This window comes from Eptatretus burgeri, chromosome 3, assembly GCF_056783735.1.
Source record: "Eptatretus burgeri isolate ZD-2024b chromosome 3, Ebu_testis_v1, whole genome shotgun sequence".
NCBI classification, from domain to species: domain Eukaryota; kingdom Metazoa; phylum Chordata; class Myxini; order Myxiniformes; family Myxinidae; genus Eptatretus; species Eptatretus burgeri.
In genome coordinates this window covers 138,658,123-138,679,704 of record NC_140963.1, presented here as the reverse complement: position 1 = coordinate 138,679,704, position 21,582 = coordinate 138,658,123, and the positions used below count along the sequence as shown (strand labels likewise).

Sequence of the window (21,582 nt, the reverse complement as noted above, 5' to 3'; positions counted from 1 at the left end):
GATCCCAAGCCGCTGCCCTAACCACTGCGCCAACACCAGGATCCATGCAAAAACTACTCTCTGAGTGAAAGTCCCCTGCCTTACCACCATCTTAACTCTCCTCTTCTTTACTCTCAAGCTCTGGCCCTAGTCTTATCACTGTCTACTCTGTTGAATAATTCATCCGCACTTATTTTATCTCTACCTTTCATTATCTTAAACATCTCCATCATATCTCCTCGTAACCGCCTCCTTTCTAGTGTTTAAAGTCCTGTCTCCTTCAGCTGCTCCTTAAAGCTGAGTCGAGCTCGGCCCAGAATCAATCGAGTTGCCCTGTGCTGAACAATCTCCATGCCATCCTCTGTTCTTCCTGAGTTATGGTGACCAAAACTGCACACAATATTCTGGATGTGGCCCTCACTAAATTCCGGTACAATGTTAACATCACCTCTTTTTGATTTACAATTGATCCACCTCCGAATACAACCTAAAACTCTATTTGCTTTACCTATAGCTGCCTGGCACTGTACTACCTGTTTACCTCCCATATCTATCACCACCTCCAGATCCTTCTCCTGTGTGACACACTCCATAATTGCCCCTTGCATCCTGTAATCTCTATTTTCATTATTTTTACCCATCCCCAACACCTTACACTTGCTCAGGTTAAATTACATCTCTCAGTCTTTTGCCCAATCCATACAAGTATCAATACTTTCTTGTATCTGATCACCACCTCCTCTGCTATCCACCTCACCTCCAGCTTTGTCTCATCTGCAAATTTGCAAAGCCAGCTCTTTTTTTTTTGTATACCTTGTCAAGGCTCTTATGAGAGCTAGCACAGCAAGGGGGGCAGGAGACAAGCGGGGCAGGAATGGGAAGAACAAAACAGTGAGGAACAGAGACATTAGGAGATCTGTGGAAGGGATAGTGATGGGGTGGGGAACATGGGGAATACAAGATGGACATTACAGGGACTTTCAGGAAGGAAAGTAGGGAATTTGAAGGAGGTGGGCTTAGGGTGGATTAATGAGGGTAGAAAAGATCGAGGATTTGGATGGGGGAAGATGAGGTTGAGGTGAACAGCTGTTTTGAAGGACTGGAGGGAAGAATGGAATTTAACAGAGTGAGGGAGTTTATTCCAAACGTGGGAAAAAGAGGAATGAAAGAATGAAGGTGAGCAGTGATTCGTGATTTTGGTAGTTTTACCAGAAGGGGGTTGTTGGTGGACCTTGAGCGCCCTGTGGAAATATGGTGAGGACAAATCGTAGAGAGAGCAGGGAGGGAAGACCAGAGAGGAGACGGTAGAAGACAGAAAGATCACTGACCTGCCTGTGGTGAGAGGCCCAAAGACTGAGCCTCATCGTAGGAGATGCCAATGATCCTAAATGCCTTGGTTTCCACAGCGTGAAGCCGAGAAAGGTGGGAGGCAGGAGCACCAGCCCAGAGTGGAGAGCAGCATTCCATCAGGCTGCGGACGAAAGCTTTGTATGTGGGCAGAGGAAGGACTTAGCACGACCGAAGATTCCCAGTCGGCGACTGGCTTTGGGGGCCTGGTTTGAAATGTGACTTTCCCAAGAAAGGTCATGGCAGATCATGAGACCCAAAAGCTTGAATATAAAGGACTTCTTCCAGAAGATTGTTGAGAAAGTAGATGGGGGGGGGGGGGTTGCCAAACGGTCCTTTCGGAGAGACATAATGAGAGTGTGAGATTTGTCCGGATTGAAAGACATGTTCCACGTGTTGGACCAGTTTGTGATTTTCCCCAGATCTACAGTGAGCGAAGAAACTGCTGCTTGCCGGTCTGAGGGATGACAGATGGTACGGCAGAGGGTGGAGCCATCAGCAAAGAGATAAAGAGAATTTTCCAGAGAGTCGGAGAGATCGTTGATGAAAAACAGAAAAAGAACAGGGCTCAGAACGCTACCTTGAGCAACTCCAGCCTGGACAGGAAGAGGGGATGAAAGAATTCCATTTAGTTCTGCGACGTTGACTGCGACAGGAGAGGAAATCAGCGAATCATGAGTGGAGATAGCCTTGGATACCATAGGAAGAGAGTTTGGTGAGTCGGGCAGGGTGCCAGACCATGTCAAAAGCACACGATACGTCTAGGGATATGGCTCTGATTTTTCCTGTATTCACCCCACTAACTAAATCATTGATGTAAATAATGAATCGTAATGGTCCGAGTGCTGATCCCTGAGGTATCCCGCTATTTCCATCCCCACAGTAAGACATCCTCCTACTTACAGCCACTCTGCTTCCTATCACTGAGCCAGTTTGCAATCCAATGAGCTACCTGACCAGCCACTCTACAAGCCCTCACTTTGGCAAATAACCTCCGATGTGGTACCTTATCAAATGCCTTCTTAAAGTCTGAATATACTATGTCCACTGCCTTTCCCTCATCCACCCAATCAGACACTGCTTCATGGAACTCCAAAAGATTTGTTCAACAGGAACTACCTTTGTGAAACCCATGCTGACTACCTTTAATTAGTTTGTATTTATTTCAATGGTTCCTCATCTGGTCCTTAATTAATGTCTCCAACACCTTCCCCACAACTGAAGTCAAACTAACAGGTCTGTAGTTTCCCAATTCTTCTCTGGATCCTTTCTTAAATAATGGTGTTACATTTGCTACTCTCCATTCCTCCGGTACCTGTACTGACTCCAGTGAGATATTGGAAATATCCATTAAGATCTCGCTTACCTGCTCAGCCACCTCCATCAATACTCTCAGGTGCATGTTACCTGGACCCGGAGCCTTATCTTCTCTGAGATTACCGAGCTGTTCCTTTACTACCTCCACTCCAACTTGGATCTTCTGTAAAAGCCCTTCCTCACCTCCTTGATAAATACTCTCAACTATTAGCAATTCTCCTGACTGTTCTTGTGTAAAAGTTGAAGAAAAATACCTGTTTAATAAGCCTGCCATCTCACTTTCATCACTAACCACTCTCCTGGTGATATTCCTCAATGGGCCCACATTGATCGTAACATGTTCTTTTCCCCTGATGTACTTTAAGAAAGCCTTGCTATTATGTTTAATATTCTTAGTAGTTGATCAATTTTATCACCACTCGACCCCACCTTGGCACCCTTTCCTCCAGCCCCACCTGGCTCCACCGAATGCTGCATGACAGCTCTTCCACATCTTCATCCTCTAAAATGGAAACTGTAAATCAAACAAACTCCATGGCTCCATGTTCTGTGCACGATGTGTAGCTGATCAGTCCATTTTAGGTTGATGGCAAAAATAAAACCTGAATTGACCAATTCGGTTATAGACGTTCCAATTCAACCTTCCCGGTGCTAATTTATTGGCGATTAAAATCTCGCAATCTCGGTCTCATTTGGATGAGTTGACTAGAATCCAAATCCTGATCACCATTTGCTATGAGGTTTTTCAATCCCACCCTCCACTTCTGTCCACGGGATCATGCCTCCATGTGTGGAAGGGAAAAGGGGGGGGGTGGAGTCGATGAAAACCAACACTACTTGTGAGCCGGCGTTTAGCATGCTTTTGGAGGTCCAACTGACTATATCAGGACGGTGTGCCGCAGCCCAAAATTATGCCAATGACCCACTAGCTGTGGTCAAATTGCAAGAACAACTGGGCGGATGCACCTTTGTGGTTGCCAGATTCACCCCTCTTGGTATCAAGCCTTATACACGGATATACGCACAAGAAAGAGCAGTATCCGTACATTTTTATAAATATAAATTACCTGATTAAATGATGTACAGATGTACATTCTACAATTTTACTCATGAACAGTATCCAGTTTAATAGTCCATCAAATACCAGTTCATTATCCCCAAGCTTTTTGAAAAAAAAAAAAAAACGGGGGATATTGTAATCGGCTCCATCTGTCCGTCCGTCCGTCACGCTATCTCCTCATAAACAGTTGTGCAGAAATTCACCAAACTTGGAAGTTATGATCACCCCATGGCACGAAGGTGCAAGAGCACTATCATTTCGGCCCTGTCCTCCCCCTCCCTGCGGCCATGGTCAAAAGGTCAGAGAGTAAAAAATGGAGTTACTTTTGAAAAAAAATTTCCAATTTCCACACGGTGTGGTGTTCCAGGCTGTTTGATGTTCGTGGCAGGTTTTTGGGGTGTTTTTTTTTTGTCAATTTTGACAGTGGAGCCAGTGCTGGGTTTTATCAGCAGTAGTACTACGTTTTTCCTTTGGCATACATGGCACAGACAAATCCCTCATAGGCAATCACAACATCCACTTACAAGTCCACATTTCTCTCTCGATTGGTGAAGATCTATTTATACCTTTTCAGAACTCTTCAGCAGGTCCAAAGACTTTTTCTTGTCTTTTTCCAGAGAGAGCACAGGTGCTATCGCTACCTGTAAGCGAATAGAAGCCTTGGAGAACAGAGCACGTTGTTGGACCTAGCATTTGTGCAACACCATGCATAGGTATGTGGCGTAGCTTGTTTTGGGCCAGTGCGAAACCACAATTCGGATCAGTGGATGTAATCAGAGGCATAGATACTTTGGATGGCATCTGTATCAGGGGACTGTATGACCACTTCTGTGTGATCTGCAGAGACATGGAGTGCATGCAATATCATGAGGGTGTCCGTTTCCTTATCAGACCTGAACTCCGCCAAAGTCAATGACTGACCGAAAGATATCAACACAACATCCGTAACATCCTTGAATCCACCAGCAAGAATGACCCTTTTTCCATCTGGCAGTATCTTTGGCTGTTGTGAAACCACTACTCAGAAATACAATCACATTGGTCTCGTTGACGGGATTGCTGATGCACTTTCCCTGTTGCGTTGGAATTGGGGTGTTTTCCCCACTGATCTTCATTTCTATTGCAGTTGAAACTCCCATTTAGACATGCTCCTCTGCTTTGATGGACTTGTCTGTCATGTCTGACAAAAACATTTGACTCTTGGCTTCAAGGGGAACCCAAACGCTCAGATCACATCGACGCAAATAATTCTCGATTTTCCACAAATATGCCGAGTCGATGCATCCTTGGTGGTTGCAGGAATACAAACCGAGATGGTTTCTTGCTACACCGATGGCCGAAAGACCCAAAGTTTGCCAGAAACCGGACGAGGTTTGTCCGAAATACCTGAGTGTGGATTGCTCCCCTACTTTTATCCACATCTGTGGATTGGGCTGACAAAATGTTTGCTTTTGTGCTCAGAACATTTTACAGAGCACTGTTGTGAAACAACAGCTCTGTTTTACAGGCTGGATCTTGTGGTTATCTGCCACAATTGAGAGAGGATGCCATACTCACGATTAAGCGGAAAAACAGCTGTCGCTCTAAACTGTAACACCATCTGTACACATGTACCACTACCAGCACATTTGCACAGACGATTTGAATGGTGAATCGAACACTTGCTTCCAATGCCCAGCAGTTATCACAAGAGCACTGAAAATATTGTCTATTATCAACACATTTCTACAAGTCAAATGAACCACCATCTATTCATAGTGGAGTGAAAGTATGTATCTATCATCGACTCCTCCGAGTGGATTTGACCAAGGATGCGAAAACTTTGATGATCTCCGCTCTCCACTCCCCTTCCCCCTACACATTCCCCCATCAACCAGCACCCCCACAATTCCCACCGCCATCCCACCACCATCCCACCCCCTCCACCATCCCCCCACAAACCCCCATCAATCATCACCCCACACCCCCTCCCCCCTCCACTGGGACAGGACCTCGACACAGCATGAATACGACACAACCACAGACACAAATGGTGTCCCAGGAAAGTATGAAACGGGACGATCCCATAACATGCAAGACACCGAGTCAGCCTGCGATGGTGGGACAAAGCATTCGTATCCATCGCCCATTTTGTCCACGGTGCCAGGGCGGTGTCCGTGCTGTCAGGCGATGATGGGTATTTCTGCTCGATTAATAAGACTTATTTATTAATTAATACAAAATCCCTTATAAACCGCCATTTAAACAAAAAACAAAACCTACCCATCTGTTATGAACATACAACCAGCGTTTTCATCTTCACAAATATTTTCACCTTCTTCCTCTGAATCGCTCGCACAAGGCTCAAAACGATTATCCGGCTCCATAATCCCCCGCAGAAGTGCTTGCATTACTAATTTTGTCTGCAATAGTTTCTTCAAAATCCCACTCATCAGTTTCAACATCCTGAGAACCATCGGAGTCGCTGATGATTGTGGATCAGAATCGGTATTGGAACCCAAGCTCGACATGCATCGTTTCTTTATGTAAGCCGCCATTCGGTTCAAGATGCGAGATGACTGGTGAAATCGAAAATCGACACTCTCGGGCTTTTTTCAATACTTTGTGATTGACAAAAAATAATTTCCCTTCAAATTCAATGATTCTCAATGGTTTTCAGAAAGAGAAAAAGTGTTTGGGTTCCCCTTTAATGATGCAGTGAGGATATCCCAGTACAGTACTTATCTGATTATTCCCCAAATATAGTTGCGCTCCCTGTCTTCACCATTTGCACAGTCGCCATTCCATCCAGTATACAAGCCGCCTACATCGATCTGACCGAGGTGGAAAGCCTTGGTTGAATATCCACTTTCTTCTCAAGTACAGACACTCTTGACATTTTTCCTCAGTTTCTTCTGAATATGCCAAGGCAAATCTAACATTGGACTAAGCCACGACATCTGACTATTACTCGGTCTCTCCCTCGGTGTTGTCTTTTCCGGTTTGACAGGCCTAAACCCCGTTCCAGTGGCAGAGTTGCAGTTTCGGTCAAGAACTCCATTTCCCACTGTCCATGTACTAACCTTCGCCGTCCTAACCCCCAGGAGTACCTTTGGCTGCGCTTTCCCCTCCGCATCCACTTCCTGTTTGTCTGTGCACTGTGACGTCGTCCTAACAAGGAGTTCATTTAAATCTCCCTCTCTGCCAACATTTTCCATCTTATGAACACTCATACCAGCTCTCTCTCCCTCATATGAAGCGGTGATTTCAACCGTCACCACACCAATTGGCTGGATGTTGGTACCTCTTCAACCAGCCATAGCATTGCTGCAAATGACTTCTGCAACTCCATCGGTCTCACTCAAATTACTGAATGTTCTGACCCAGATTTCTCCCAGTGGCACATCCTCCCGTTCTGGACTTGGTAATGACGAATTTTACTGCTCATGTCTCCTGTTCCTCTTCTGCTCCAAGAGGTTAATCTGATCATATGCTTGTGAGAGTCCACATCACTCTGTGGTGCTGAGTCAGCTCCATGACAATAGCCAGAGTTTACTCAAGCTGACTCATATCAAGACTGGTACTTCGTTTCCATCTCTCCTAATATCAGTTCTGCCTGGGAATCCTTCCACACAAGCTTGCTTTCCTTTCTGTATGTATTTATACCATCTCGTCTGCAGTTATCATTCCTATCCTCTCGCCCCTGGTACACAGAATCCTGTGGTGAGGCAGTTGTTTTCAAACAACTTGCCTTCTCTTCCAAATCTTGTGTTCCCAACTGCTCATTCCTTACAGCTACCATAACTATACCCTCTTGTACCCAACTGATCCTGTATACTGTCTTTTTCCCACTTGAGAAGATGGAGAGTCTTCTGGCAAACCAATTCATTTTGTCTGTCTGTGTCTCTTTCTCTCTCTCTCTCTGTCTCTCTGTCTCTCTGTCTCTCTGTCTCTCTGTCTCTCTGTCTCTCTGTCTCTCTGTCTCTCTGTCTCTCTGTCTCTCTGTCTCTCTGTCTCTCTGTCTCTCTCTCTCTCTCTCTCTCTCTCTCTCTCTCTCTCTCTCTCTCTCTCTCTCTCTCTCTCTCTCTCTCTCTCTCTCTCTCTCACTCTCTCTCTCTCTCTCTCTCTCTCTCTCTCTCTCTCTCTCTCTCTCTCTCTCTCTTCCACCTCTCTCTCTCTCTCTCTCTCTCTCTCTCTCTCTCTCTCTCTCTCTCTCTCTCTTCCACCTCTCTCTCTCTCTCTCTCTCTCTCTCTCTCTTCCACCTCTCTCTCTCTCTCTCTCTCTCTCTTCCACCTCTCTCACTCTCTCTTCCACTCTTCCACTCTTCCACCTCTCTCTCTCTCTCTCTCTCTCTCTCTCTCTCTCTCTCTCTCTCTCTTCCACCTCTCTCTCTCTCTCTCTCTCTCTCTCTCTCTCTCTTCCACCTCTCTCACTCTCTCTCTCTCTCTCTCTCTCTCTCTCTCTCTCTTCCACCTCTCTCTCTCTCTCTCTCTCTCTCTCTCTCTCTCTCTCTCTCTCTCTCTCTCTCTCTCTCTCTCTTCCACCTCTCTCTCTCTCTCTCTCTCTTCCACCTCTCTCTCTCTCTCTCTCTTCCACCTCTCTCTCGCTCTCGCTCTCTCTCTCTCGCTCTCTCTCTCTCGCTCTCTCTCTCTCTCTCATGGCCCTGGCTTTACAAAGGCAAGAATATACCATCTTGGATGTGATGAATCTCTGTGTCGCTCCCGGAGATCGATTGGCTATCTCCGTACCATGGGCCTATTCGAGCAGAACTGTCTGGGGCTAAACAATAATGATAACAACGTGCCATAAAAGATCGTTTTTTTCATGTTTCACTTTATTTTATATCCTCATTGAGACTCACAGATAGATTTGCAATATGTTTTTTGAAGTGAAGTATAACAGGCTGTCTTTTGATTCAACCCATCAGCGAAATGATGGGTTGGCATGGCTCGTTATTATATACCATACAGCATTGCAGTACACAATGTCCATTTATTTGTGTGGGTAGACCTTACCACCAATGCTAATCTAAACCATTAGCTGGTTAGGGTTTGGCTCAAATGGGGATGGAAAAGAGCTTGGACTCTAATGAATAATCATTTGATCGAAGTTCCCTGATTCCACAACATGATAGATCACCATCACAACAGTCAATCAACCCCACAGAGTTTTATGATGAGATCGTGTGTTTGAAGCACACATTTCTGATTAAAAATGGTTGATATTTGGACATCACCAGCACCCTCTGTTCCTCTGGCACATTCCAAGTCTGCATCCCATGAATCCAGCCAGCCATAAAAAAATATTTTTAGCCGTCCAAGTTCTTATAAGCTTTCATAACTTCTTTTGTGTGGTAGGGAGGAAGTGTTTACCGGTTTGTTAGTAAACCTCTTCTTGATAAACTCCCAAGATCCAGGCTCACTGCTCACCTCCACTCATTTCTTCCTCTTTTTTTTTCTCACACAAAGAACCAATTTCCCCAGTCTGTTCAATCTCATTCATGACAGCTGTTCACCACTACCTCAGGTTATCCCTTATCCATACTCATGATTTCTTCGACCCCAAATTACTTCATTCCCAAGCACTCTCCTTTTCCAGGCTATTGATGTTTTATTTTCATGTGATTTCCTTCCACCTCCCCACCCCCATTCCTGTACACCTTTTCGTTTGTGTGTTGTCAGTTCGTTTTTTTCTGTTTCTGTTTCATCCCCCCTTTCCTCTTCCTCTTCTTGCTGTTTCATTCAGCTTGTTCACCCCCATGTATCCTTCTCCCCCTCTCCTTGATCTCATTCCCACTTCTACTCTGCTGTTGGTGTTTCCCCCTTTCCATTTTGTTCCGCTCCATTCTGCTCTCGCTGTTCCACGAGCCTCAATCATGTACATTATACACAAAACAAAAAAAACTGCTCAGAGCCTCTGACCCAGCCCAAAGTTGAATCTCTTCCCTGGTGCCATGACGAAACACGGTGTGGCCAGTTTTTTGTTTTTTACAGGCAGCGAGTGCAACGACCAGTTTACAAATCGTTCCATCAGGCAGTTCATGTGTACAGAAGTTAAACAAACCCACAAACATATGATACAAGAACTGCACTCTGCAGAGCACATACCTTCACCAGGCTGAACAGTTTGTTTTGTATCGTACTGATCGGTCGGATCTCCATCCAGATCTTCACCAAAACCTAATCAACTTGTCGTTGCCATGCATCCAACCTGTCCACCAAGTTTCCTCTGAATACATCCATAACTTTTTGCATTATCCTGCTCACAGACAGACAAACAGGGATGAAAAGGTGGACGGCGGTAAATATACAGCATTTTTATTGACTCCCCCTAAAAAGGGGGGCGGGTCCAGGTCCAGACGCCCAGATCACCACCCCTCCCACTCCCGGATCCGCCCCATCACAAATCTAAGAAATAACTGCACAGAGAACACAAACAACATTTCGAGAGCACAAAAAGGGGATTGGAAGTTAAGAACACCATTCTTTTTCCGTCCTCCTTGACTGCGATAAGGCAAGTTGTGAATGTCCATTGAATACTTGAGCAGGCAGAAATGATTGGGTGAGAACGGACTATGTTTCGATCACTGTTTCTCCAATGTGATATCGGTAAAGGCCCAGTCACACCTTGACGTTTTAGCCAGCAATGGCAACGTATTAAAATGTATGTAAAACGCTGGCTTACGTTGAACTTTTGATGTTTCTTTTTTAAAGATTCGGACATATTCATAACGACTTGGTCTTATGCGTAACATATTAGTAACAGACACAGAACGTTTCGTTGTGTTATAGATAACTTATACCAACGAATGCTGAACCTGTTGGCGGCCTTCACAACCTATGCCCAACGATAGTCTAACTTAGGCATAGCGCGCTGCACGCATCACCGACAATGACGTTGCGTAGGTTATGAAAAGGCTGCCGCACAACGATTCAAATCAATACCGCCGCAGAAATGGAAGTGTCAACATCGCAGTCACACCTTGGCGATCTTGCCAGCGTATGCCGACCTCTGAAAAATGCGCCTAAAACGCTGGCGCACGTCGAATACGGTATCTGTAAGTTTGGTATGCGTGAATAGAACGCTAAAGTACGCTATCATACGTCGTATTAAATGGGGTACGTCTTGTAATTTTAAACATGTTGAAAATTTTACGACGTACTTGCCGTATGACACACGCTCCGCATGCGATGGGAATAAGTTGTACGCACGATATGCGATCGTTGACACACATCGACACACGTTACTTGAAAGGTACTCGAAAGTCGAAACACGTCAAGGTAATGGTTAGCTTCAGTGTTCCAGACTCCCCGTTTTTTTTTTCTTCGGTATGCCGATGTTCAGTGTACAGTGCGGTTATGATTTAAGTCGTTGAGCGGCAGCCTATTAATTATATTATATTATAACCGCACTAGAAATCGAAGTGTCAAAATCACCATCATACCGAAGGAAGGAAGAAAAAAAAATTAAAAAAATAAAACCAGGGAGTCTGGAACACTGACGCTAGCCATTACCTTGATGTGTTTCAACTTATGAGCACCTCACAAGTAACGTGTGTCGATGTGTGTCACCGATCGCGTAACGTGAGTACAACACGTTACTAATAGGTTAGAAATAAGTTTCGGGTATGCTAAAAGGAACGTTTCTTTGTGTCATACCTCAACATGTTTCGACTTATGAGTAACTTACAAGTAACGTGTGAGTCATACGCTGGCATAAGTCTTAAAATTTCAAGCATGGAAAATTTGAGGTAACCGAAAAGTACAACGTTAAAAGCCAGCGTACAACGACGTATGGCAGTGTTTTTCAGCGTGCTCTCAATGTTATCAAAACTTCCCCATAACGTATTCGACGCGTACCAGTGTTTAAGACAAATTTTCCAAAAATCGGCATAAGCTGGCTAAAACGTCAAGGTGTGACTGGGCCTTAAGCAAGGCGCCAGGCAATGACACCACCGGGCACACGGAAGCACAGGTCTGCCATCTGCAAGTCACTTGTAGCACGGCCAACACACCTGGTTCATTTAATTAAGGATGTTCTGGTGTACAGCTCCCCTGGAAGTGGTCGCAGCGTCGCTCTCACACCCCTGGCTTCAGGTGGCTGAAACAACTCTCTTTGATCTCGGCAGGTCTTTCTGTGCATTCTCTACCTCTCTTTACTCCCTGACCTTTGCTCAGTGCTTATCTCGCTCCCTCTTAATCCTCTTCAAGGCTAGTCTTATCCAGTGTTGCATAGCACATGCAACGTAATATCAAAGGTAATCTCTTTTGCCTCTTTATTCAGTTCTGATGTGTTTTGTCTGGTTTCTCAACAATGTCACCCGCACGTGAAATCTGCTCCACAGAGTGAGAATCAGATGCAGTACTCCTTCCCCCATAGTGGGGGATTGGTTGTGTTGCTTTCTTTTCCCCACTCTGGAGGATACAAAGTTGGCCACGTCCATGTTTTCTAATTTGCATATAGATTGGATTTTTTTTTTTTTTTTACAGTTTTCAAGGTGTCTGGGTGTCTTGTACCTGGCAATGATCCACTGCTGTATCTAAACAATGGATGATGATCCATATGGCCATGTGGAAAGTCTCATCACTGAATGAACACAGTGGTTTATGCGAATGGCAATGACATGAGATGCAAAAGTGATTCATGTCTCCTTGTACCAGCTTAAGTAAAAATGGTTAATGGCAGTTCCTTTCCTTTTGGAATCTCAATGCTTTATCCAGAAAAGTGTGAAATGTGTAAAGTTTGATGTATTTAATTGAAAGGGGTGGGGGGGTGTGGGGGCTGGGGTAGTCCTTTATTGCTGAGGAGCAGTAACTCCAACCCAAAAAAGATACTGGTATGTAGATCGTACCTTTGCTTTTGCTGGACCATCGCTCTGCTTTTGTGCGGTTTCCAGATTTAAAATAAAATTGTTCATTTGTTGATCTCACTCGGACTGATCTCCCATACTTATTTGTTGTGTAATAATTGCACGATGGTAATGTAGATGTTAATCTGCTAATTTTTTTTGTTGTTGTTGTTCTTTCACCAGAGAGGATACACCAAGCGCAAGCAGCGGCTGCCAGAGCCAAGAAAGCTTTGCAACAGAAACCACGTCCGCCAGGCAAAGTTGTGCGGTTTATCCCACCACGCACCTCGTGTTCTACTAAACTAGCCCTCAAAAGCCACTTGTATCACCAATTCATTATATCCTTGTGCTTCTGCTTCTGCTCAGTCTTCTTTTCTTCGTCTTATTCATCTTCTGTTTCGGATTTTTCTTTTCACATTGTCAGGACTATCTGCTGATTGGTCAGCTACACAGCAGTAGTTTTGGTTTTGGTTGGGAGGTGTTGTAAATTGTTGCTCATTCCCTACATGCACTCAGCCATAAAATGCAAACCATTGTGTAACTGATATGTTTTCTTTCTTAATTTCCTTTTATCTTATTTCAAGTTTTCTCTGCAATTTTAATTTCACATTTATTCCTCTCGATCATTCCATTTTAGCCTGGTGTTGGCTTAGTGGTTTGGGTGGCGGCTTGGGATCCCAGGGTCCTGAGTTCAAGCCCCGTTGGCTGCTGAATTAACACCAGTGGGTTGACTCAGCCTGTCATCCTTCCGAGGTCGGCGAAATGAGTACCAGTGTACTGGTCCCGGTGTATTCCCCGGTTAGAATAGGTGTACCATATCCCTGTGTGTTGTAAGAGGCGACCAGGGTTGGCGTCAGGAAAGGCATCCGGCCATAAAACATTGCCTCAAGAAAAAGCCCAACCCCTGCACAGCAGGGAAAAATGGCTGTAAAAACATCATTCCATTTTACATTCTCTTTAATATCCCTTTTTAAAATTCCTTCACTTGTAAATTCTATCAATTTGTCATTTTCCCGGAACCTAGTTCCGCACTGCCTCTTGTTGTTTTGATCTCCTGTCTAACAGAAAACTTCTGCAAAGGAGCCATTTTTGCTTCCTCACCGAGACGATGGCACATCTTCGGCATCTTCGGGCCACCCCATGTCAGGAACACCCCTTACAACGCACCCCACCATGACCCCTTCATCCTCTTCAGTTCCTTTAGCATTAGGAACCACGGGTGGGGATAATGAGAGCCGCGAGTGTGACGCCGTCAAAGCGCAGCAAGGGTAAGCAATGAGGCGGTATCTGAGTGGAAGGGAATGATGGATGGGATGTAGCTCAGCAGATGCATGAATATATATATATATATATATATATATATATATATATATATATATATATATATATATATATATATATATATATTCAATTAGCCTCAATCATTCAAATGGTGATACAATCATTAAATTTTGCATCTGTGTTCTTTTTTTTTTGGAGGGGGGGGGGTCACTTTTCAGAAGAAAATAAATTAAACGTTAGCTACCCAAATATCCAAGATAGGCCATAATTGGCAGCCATCTTGAAAAACTGGTGTCCGTCATAACACTTTTTTTTTGCATACAAATTGACAGAATTGTCCAATTTGAATTATCTTGGGGTCGATTTATGTTTTTAATTGTGCAGAAACTGATTTTGTAAGTTCTGCTCCTCTCAAATTAATTATTTAATCATTTATGGTAAGTTTGATGAAATTCCTTATTTTTATTATGTCTGCACTGAATATACAGTATAATGTAATACGTTGGGTGTGAGGGTGCAGTAACGGAGGTAGTAGTTTTTCTTCAGAAGTCCGTCACCTTTCTTATATGGACTACAGGCATTAATCTTCACTGCTCACCGAACTTTCATCAATGGCTTCCAAGACGTTGCTTGTGCACGGCAACGGTCGCACCTCGGTAAACTGTGTTGGCTCACAGGCTAAACTAGGTGAGGGTAGCATGCAGAGAGATGCTGTATGTGAAGGAGCATGTCCTGCTCAAACATAATGTGCATGAAGTCAGCAAGAAGATATGAATAGTTGTTGGTTATGATTAACATGAGAGTCACCAAAACAGGAGCCACATTAATGAGGACTATGCTATGAAGGAATGAATGTCGATGACCAGTGTACACTGGTGACATCACTGCTGTGCAACTCGGCATAAAGTTTAGTGTCAGATAATTAACAAATGGTACTAATTTAGTTTCCCAAATGTTATGTAATTATCACTTAACAGTTTGATAACTGCATCTAAATTGACAGGATGTGCCAGTGCGGAATAGCCAAGGCAAGGATGGTGAGGTTTTAGTTATCCGGATGGTGTACAGAAAGCAAAGGACGTAAATGACACTGAATGAATGATCGGGCTAGGTGTATGGCAACTGCATTAACATTTGAATTGTTGACATCTCACACTAGAAAGTCTACGTGGTCAAAGTATAACTCCTTGGCCTTAACCCATTTCTCTACAGCTTCTGTAAGATGGCCACACTGTCGAAATGGGAAAGTTTTGGAGTAAATGTCGCCTTTGTTAGCAGGGAAAAAAAGAAGGCCTGAAGTTACCCCAAGCTCTTGTAGTTTATAGTCTGATGGGTAAAGTAATATTGTAACAAATATTCCTGTGTTTCAAGCCATCAACACTCCACCAAGGATGCGGGATCCATCAAGACGAGATGAAGTTTATGGTATCGAAGAAACTTTGATCAGGAACAAAATAAAATACCACCAAAGTTGTCAACTGATGTTGAACAACTCAAAGCTAGAAAGAGTTAGAATACCAGGCACGTGGCAATGGAGGGAAACGAGGCCCTTGTGATCAAAGCAAATGACAGATGTTCTCATAGTAATTGCTGCTCTGTCATCCCTGCAACACCTTAGACTGCACATAACATGGATTGTGTTTGGTCACGGATCCAGTCTGAGATGGATTGCAATACATAACATCACCTCTGCAATTGTCCCAGAGAAGATGAGTGGAGTCATCTTCTTTCATGCCCTCACTGCCGCAGAAAGCAGATGTTGCATCACAAGCAAAGGAAAAAAAGTCTTCATGACTGACATTGGATGTTTGTGCAGAGGCATCAGATGTCTTCATAAAGCTCAGCCAGCATCCACCAACAGTTGGAGATGATGACCTTCCGATTCTGGTGAAGTTTCTCATCACAATATATGATAGATATGTCCAGTTGAACTATAAATGTTAATGATGTATGCCTGGACCCATTTGCCAGGAAGCAGAGGTCTTATGAATCGATCCCACCAACTTGATCCGCCATTCTCCAGCATACCAAGCATGCTGCCTACCAGGCAGGATGCATATGGAGTGAGGCAGCAGTGTGCCAGCAAGATGGTCAGAGCCCTGCCAACTGGGAATGGATTCAATGAAATGGAATGTGGCAGATCTGCTGGATTACACTTCCCCCTATCGTAGCCTGCTGCCAGGAACTCACAAAATGTGGATGTAAGACAGAATACCATGGATGGTGAAAATACTGTTGCGTTGACCTCGTCTGCACAGCAAAATGTAAGTTGCACATATTCGAGACTAATTTTGTGCAATAATCATGGATATTAAGCAGGTTTTAGACGGTGGAATTGCTGAATTGACCTTGGTACACTCTTTGATTATGCTGTTGTTTCACAAGAGGGACGTTTTTATGATAGCATAGTTACACGCATGATGTATGTTGAAAACAAACATCAACTAGCATAACCCGTGCTCTGCGCGACATGTTGGGGTGGGTGTGTTTGAGAAAGGAACTGATGCAGAGTATCAGTAGTAATTTTACTTTAATGCAGTAAGTGAAATTCGATTTCACTGTTTCAGAACCATTTTATTTACTTTTTTTGTACCATGCACCTCATATGGTCTTTGAGATAATGTAAGCCGAATATCACGTTACTCGAGCGCAGAACAAAGTCGAAGATAGCGCGACACGAAACCACAAACTGAAATAATATATAAGATGGGGAACAAACATTTATTTTGAGTTGATTGCTTTTAATCTGAATTGAAATTTTACTTTAGACAGTATTGCAACTGTAACTTCATTTGTATAATCCAGATTAATGCCACAATGCCAGTCATACTCGCACAGCAGCACAAATGTTACATTAGAAGTTGCATAATTTACCTTCAAAGGTACCATCCATCCATCCATTGGGACCAGACTCTGTGTAAAGTGTTGGTGCTGCCAAAGCAGTCTCCTTGGCTATTTGGCACAATCCTGGACAGGTTGCCACTCCGACAGTATAGCAAGCTGGCACTCACTTTGCCGAACTCGGAAGGATGACTGGCAGAGTCAACCCCATCTGGTATTAATTCAACAGGGAGGTGGGATTTGAACTCAGGACCCTAGGATCCCAAGCCCACCACTCTAGCCATTAAGCCAACACCAGGCACAGGAAAATATTCAAAAATAGTAAAAAGAAGTATCAGAGAGCCTTGAAACGGGTAACATCAAATTCAGCATAATTAAAAACGTACATCAACCCCAAGATCATTCAAATTGAACAACTCTGTCAATTCTTTATATGTGGAAAACCATAATTCAAGGCCATCATTGACAGCCATTTCGGAATTTTAAGTGGCTAACATTTTTTTTTTTTGTCAATCAGCGACTCAAGAAGAACACACATGCAAAATTTAGTGATGGTATCACCATTATTTTTTAGTATACAATGTCTCCAACATAGAACAGATCAGGATGTAACAGAACAGAAAGGGGGGGGGTGGGGAGCACATAAACAGCAGGGGTGAGGGACAAAGTAGAGGGAGACTTGGACAAATGTAATGGATGTGGGGAAGAATGAGGGTTAGAGGAGGAGCTTCCAGTTGGACAATACCTCGAAGCAAATTCTTATGAAAGGATAACTGTAAATTTGGGAAAAGATGTGCTTGGGGGAGGAGGGGTGGAGGGTGCAGGAGTAGTTAATCAACTTAGAAAAAAGAAATCATGGTTTCGGATGGGGGTGATCTGAGATGTTTGTGATAACTGAAACCATCATTCAAATATGTGAAGCTATCTGTTGGGCTATTGTGAATAACTTCAATCAATACCAAAATAAGAAAACTTTATTCTTCTTTTATTCCTGGTTTAGTATATTACAGCAACTCGTGAGTTACTGGTGCAACGCATGGGTGGGAGCCCAGAATCTCAAAAAAAAAAGGTTTTCAGGAAATTTATGAAAACTCCCACCCACTTTTGAATACGTGCAGAGCACCGAAAAGCTGCAGAGAAACTTTTATGGCACTGGAAGTAGTACTGTGTAAAATTGGTGTAACTTTAGTGATTATCATGAAGCTGAAAGCAATGACAATTGTGATAGTGTTGGCTGGGGAGGGCGGATTGGCTCTTATGTGCCATGATGAAGGAAATGGGTTATGACAGCAAAAAAATACCAAAAAGTCTCAAGCGAACGTGGTGTGATGTTGACGGGAAAAAAATCTTACACACAGGTAATGCCGAAATGGTGAATGCAAACCCCCTAATGTATCCACACGCGGACAATTTAATTCACTGCAAAAGTTCTTGATAAACTGGATTCCTTGTCTTTTTTTTCCATCTTTGGTGAGAACATGCAGTCCTTTTGCATCAGCGGAGAAAGATCGGCATCGTACGGGTGGAAACGCAAAATCTCAATTTTATGGAGATATTACCGAACCAGCGAATGTTTGCACACGCGGTAAATGGCGAAACTGGTAATGCCGAACCCGTGAATGAGTTTACATGCGGAGAGAGAGCAGTTCCGTTTGGGTGGAAACTCAAAATCATAATTGTGTTGAGAAATTTATGAAACCTCCCACCCGCCTTAGGACACCCGTTATACCCCAAAAGTTTCCACACAAAGTTTGGTAGGTCTAGCTAGCCCCAAAACTGAGTGAGTAGTTTGCGGACTGACAGACATACAGACAGTCCTGCTTGTTTTTTGTTTTTTTATAGCTTTCTAATTATTATTTTTTAATCCTGTTTGATTATTTTTAGCATTTTAACCACATTTCCTCTCCTCCTGTAGCATGTCTCCAAGTTGCACAACTTCCACCGCTGCTTCACATAGTATTCCGATGTCATCTGGTCAGCCAATCAGAAAGACTGCTGTTCCCATGCCGCCTCGACAGCAACCTGTGAAGACGCAGATCGCAGTGTCACTACCAATTCAACAGGCAACAAAAGTCCATGCACCTACCGTGTCTTCCACCATTGCCCAATCAGTATTGGGGATTGGTAAAACCAACAAGGTCATTGGCATTACTAAAATAAGCTTCCAAAGTTTCACATCACCTGTATGTTCTGTTTTGTTTCTTTTATTTTCATACAATTACTGTAATAATATTGTGTGGGGTACTTGGTAGTTGGTAAAGTGTAGGACCTTCGCATGAACCGTGTGCTCGTGCAGGTAGATAATTTTCACCGATAAGGACTTCGTGTTAGGTTAAGTCGTACTGTTTTTGTATTGCCATTTGAAGGTGGTGTTGTGTGCTGTGGAGAAGTTATCTCGGTTAAGGCTGTCAAGTGATCTGTCCTTCCTGTCTGAACTAGCAAGGGCCAAGCAAGGAAAGGTGAAGCGACCCCCAAGAGGCCAATTTGTAGTGTTGACTATATTTTTTTCTACTTGAACATCCGGTGCACGCAGAATTCATCCACCAAGCTTGTTCCTTACATGCTGACGCTCTGCTAGTGAATGTTGGAATACTTGGCGTGGTTTATAACTAGGAACAAACGATCACCCCTGAGTACTTTTCTATACTAGGGCAGGAAAATGGATTTAAGGAAGAAGAACAATCGCACGAGAGCGAAGAGCCATGGGACGGTGAAGCTTGAAGAAGTACTAGAGCTGCCCAGTTATTTTGGGCTTCCTTTGGTTCTCTTTGTTTTCCCTCATGACTATCTGCGGTTCCTAACTTGCTTTCCTTCCTACTTCTCACGTCGATCAGACGAACGTTCCTACTTCGTAGGCCTTTGCATTTTACCCGGGTTTCGAGGAACATTAGCTGCATCTTGGTGGAAATCGCCACAGGCTAACTTTCCTATTTCCCCGACTTGGTATTTTTCATCTGCTGGAAATCAACATTTCATGATGTATTTCCCGCCAGGATTTTCGACCCGCATTCCGAGGAGCATTGGCCGCACGCATCTCAGTTGAACTTTCATTATTACTCCCATCGCTACGTTTGCTGAGCATAATGGAGACTTGGACACTGCCGGCATTCATCTAACCACCGTATGACCACAAATGAGTGGAAATTCACACACACACACATAATTTCTACATTGGTGACCCCAACGTGATTGCCCGATGCACACGATAAAGTTTGTTCCCTTCACCCCTTCTCTCCTGTATGGGCACGTCCCGAGTACATGATGTCACTGCCAATGACATCAAGTTTGTCACCTGAGGTGGAGCCTCCAGGAGGACCCTCACACGACTACATTAACGCGGCATGGTCTGAGCTGGATCCGCTGACAAGAAGTGCCAGAATTTGCCATAGCCACGGGCCGTGTCCTGACTGGGCTGATGACAGGAAGGCGCTGTCTCAGTTTCTACAACGCATCATGTGAGGGACGAGAGGAGTTGGGAGGAGGAAAGGGGACCGATTTGATCAACTGAGAAGTAATTTTTCTATCTCTCGCTGGCCAGGGACACTCGTTAGCGTCAGACTGTTCTCTTTAGCCTGGGAGCTCTGTTAGTGCCGTAGCTCTCTCTCTGCTCTTCTGTCTGGAATGCTTCTTTGGGCCACAATTTCTGCCCAGTACGACTCTGCCCTGATCTGCTCTGCTCTTCAAACTGTTTTCTCGAGGACATTTGTGCTCTCAACAATCCTTGCTTGGTTCGTCTGTGTTGTATATGCGAGGTTGTGTCCAAGCCCCTAGATTTTTATTGTAATTTCTGGATTTATTAAGTTTATCCCTTAAATTTATCCCTTAATTATCATCCTTGATCATTGTCTTTGTCCACTTTATCCATCTGTAAATGTGCCTTGGCCAGAGTTTTGTATTTTACGAATCCCTATTTCGCAAGTTGTGTGTGTGTATATTCTTCTCCATCCACCTCCAGAGCGTCGCTCGTTTCAGAATAATTGGCTTCTCCCTGGGGAATCTAAATTGGGTTAAAATCCTGATAACTGGCACGGGGTTGCTTTGCTCATGCTCGGAATAAAATTGCTCACCTCGGCTTGGGAGCCTACCATCCGTGAAGTGACTACTTAGCCATTTCATAGCTCCTCACGTGACTCATTCTTGAAGTCACGGCAGGGGCGATAAACGTGACAATATAATTTTTATCCTTTTCAGGTACAATCGGCTATTCAAGCAGCATTGGCACAGGGAAGTTTGACACTACCAAGGGGCATCCGTGTGACTGCGGCACCTGTCCCGCCGGCGGTGGGTCCTACCGCCACAGAAGCTGATACCACTTCCAGCAAAATATCTTCAACCACCTCATCCATGGGTGCTGCTCCTCTGCCAGCTGTCGTCAAGGCTACAGTCACCACAGCAGCTCCATTCACCATGGCAACCACATCCGTCAAGTCTCCGACAATGATCAAGAAGGTGTGGGCCTTATTGTTTGTATGGTGAGGAAGAGAGTTTCCTGATGGGCAGTCAAAGGTTAATATTGTGAGGCTGAGGGTGTAATGTCAGAAGTTTGAAATCAAAATTTTTTTTTGCATTGTGCAATAGCTTATTTCTTATTGCTAAGAGAATGGTGTTATTTGGGGGGTTTACCACAGGTTTGCAATGACTAATATGTAAACAAGAAGCAAAAGTCTGGTTTGTTGTGGATTGTGCAGCAAAATAGCATTAAAAACGACTGAGAATGTCAGTGTTACAAACTTTTCTATCACCGTGCGATACTCCGTAGGTGTCTGTTGGAGGAATAGTTGGTATGGGGAAAGCCCAGGCAACCAGCACAAGTCTTCGCATCCAGGGCAAAGAGGTTTCTGTGCCAGTGGCTGGGCCTGTGTTGCACAGCAAAGCATCTACAGCGACGACGGGTCTGACCAGGTGCGCTGGTGTGACATTGCTCGTCCG

General features: G+C 44.1%; 1 protein-coding gene across 3 annotated transcripts in view; it reads left to right on the top strand.

Moving 5' to 3' along the window:
* Nucleotides 1-21,582, top strand: part of NFRKB (nuclear factor related to kappaB binding protein) — a 92,565-nt gene that overhangs the window by 60,256 nt on the left and 10,727 nt on the right. For all 3 annotated transcript variants that reach the window (XM_085875842.1, XM_085875841.1, XM_085875843.1), the window contains exons 19-23: nucleotides 12,715-12,794; nucleotides 13,597-13,799; nucleotides 18,569-18,791; nucleotides 20,845-21,102; nucleotides 21,413-21,555. In XM_085875842.1, the coding sequence (XP_085731968.1) occupies nucleotides 12,715-12,794; nucleotides 13,597-13,799; nucleotides 18,569-18,791; nucleotides 20,845-21,102; nucleotides 21,413-21,555 (907 nt within the window). The remainder of the gene's footprint in view (nucleotides 1-12,714; nucleotides 12,795-13,596; nucleotides 13,800-18,568; nucleotides 18,792-20,844; nucleotides 21,103-21,412; nucleotides 21,556-21,582) is intronic.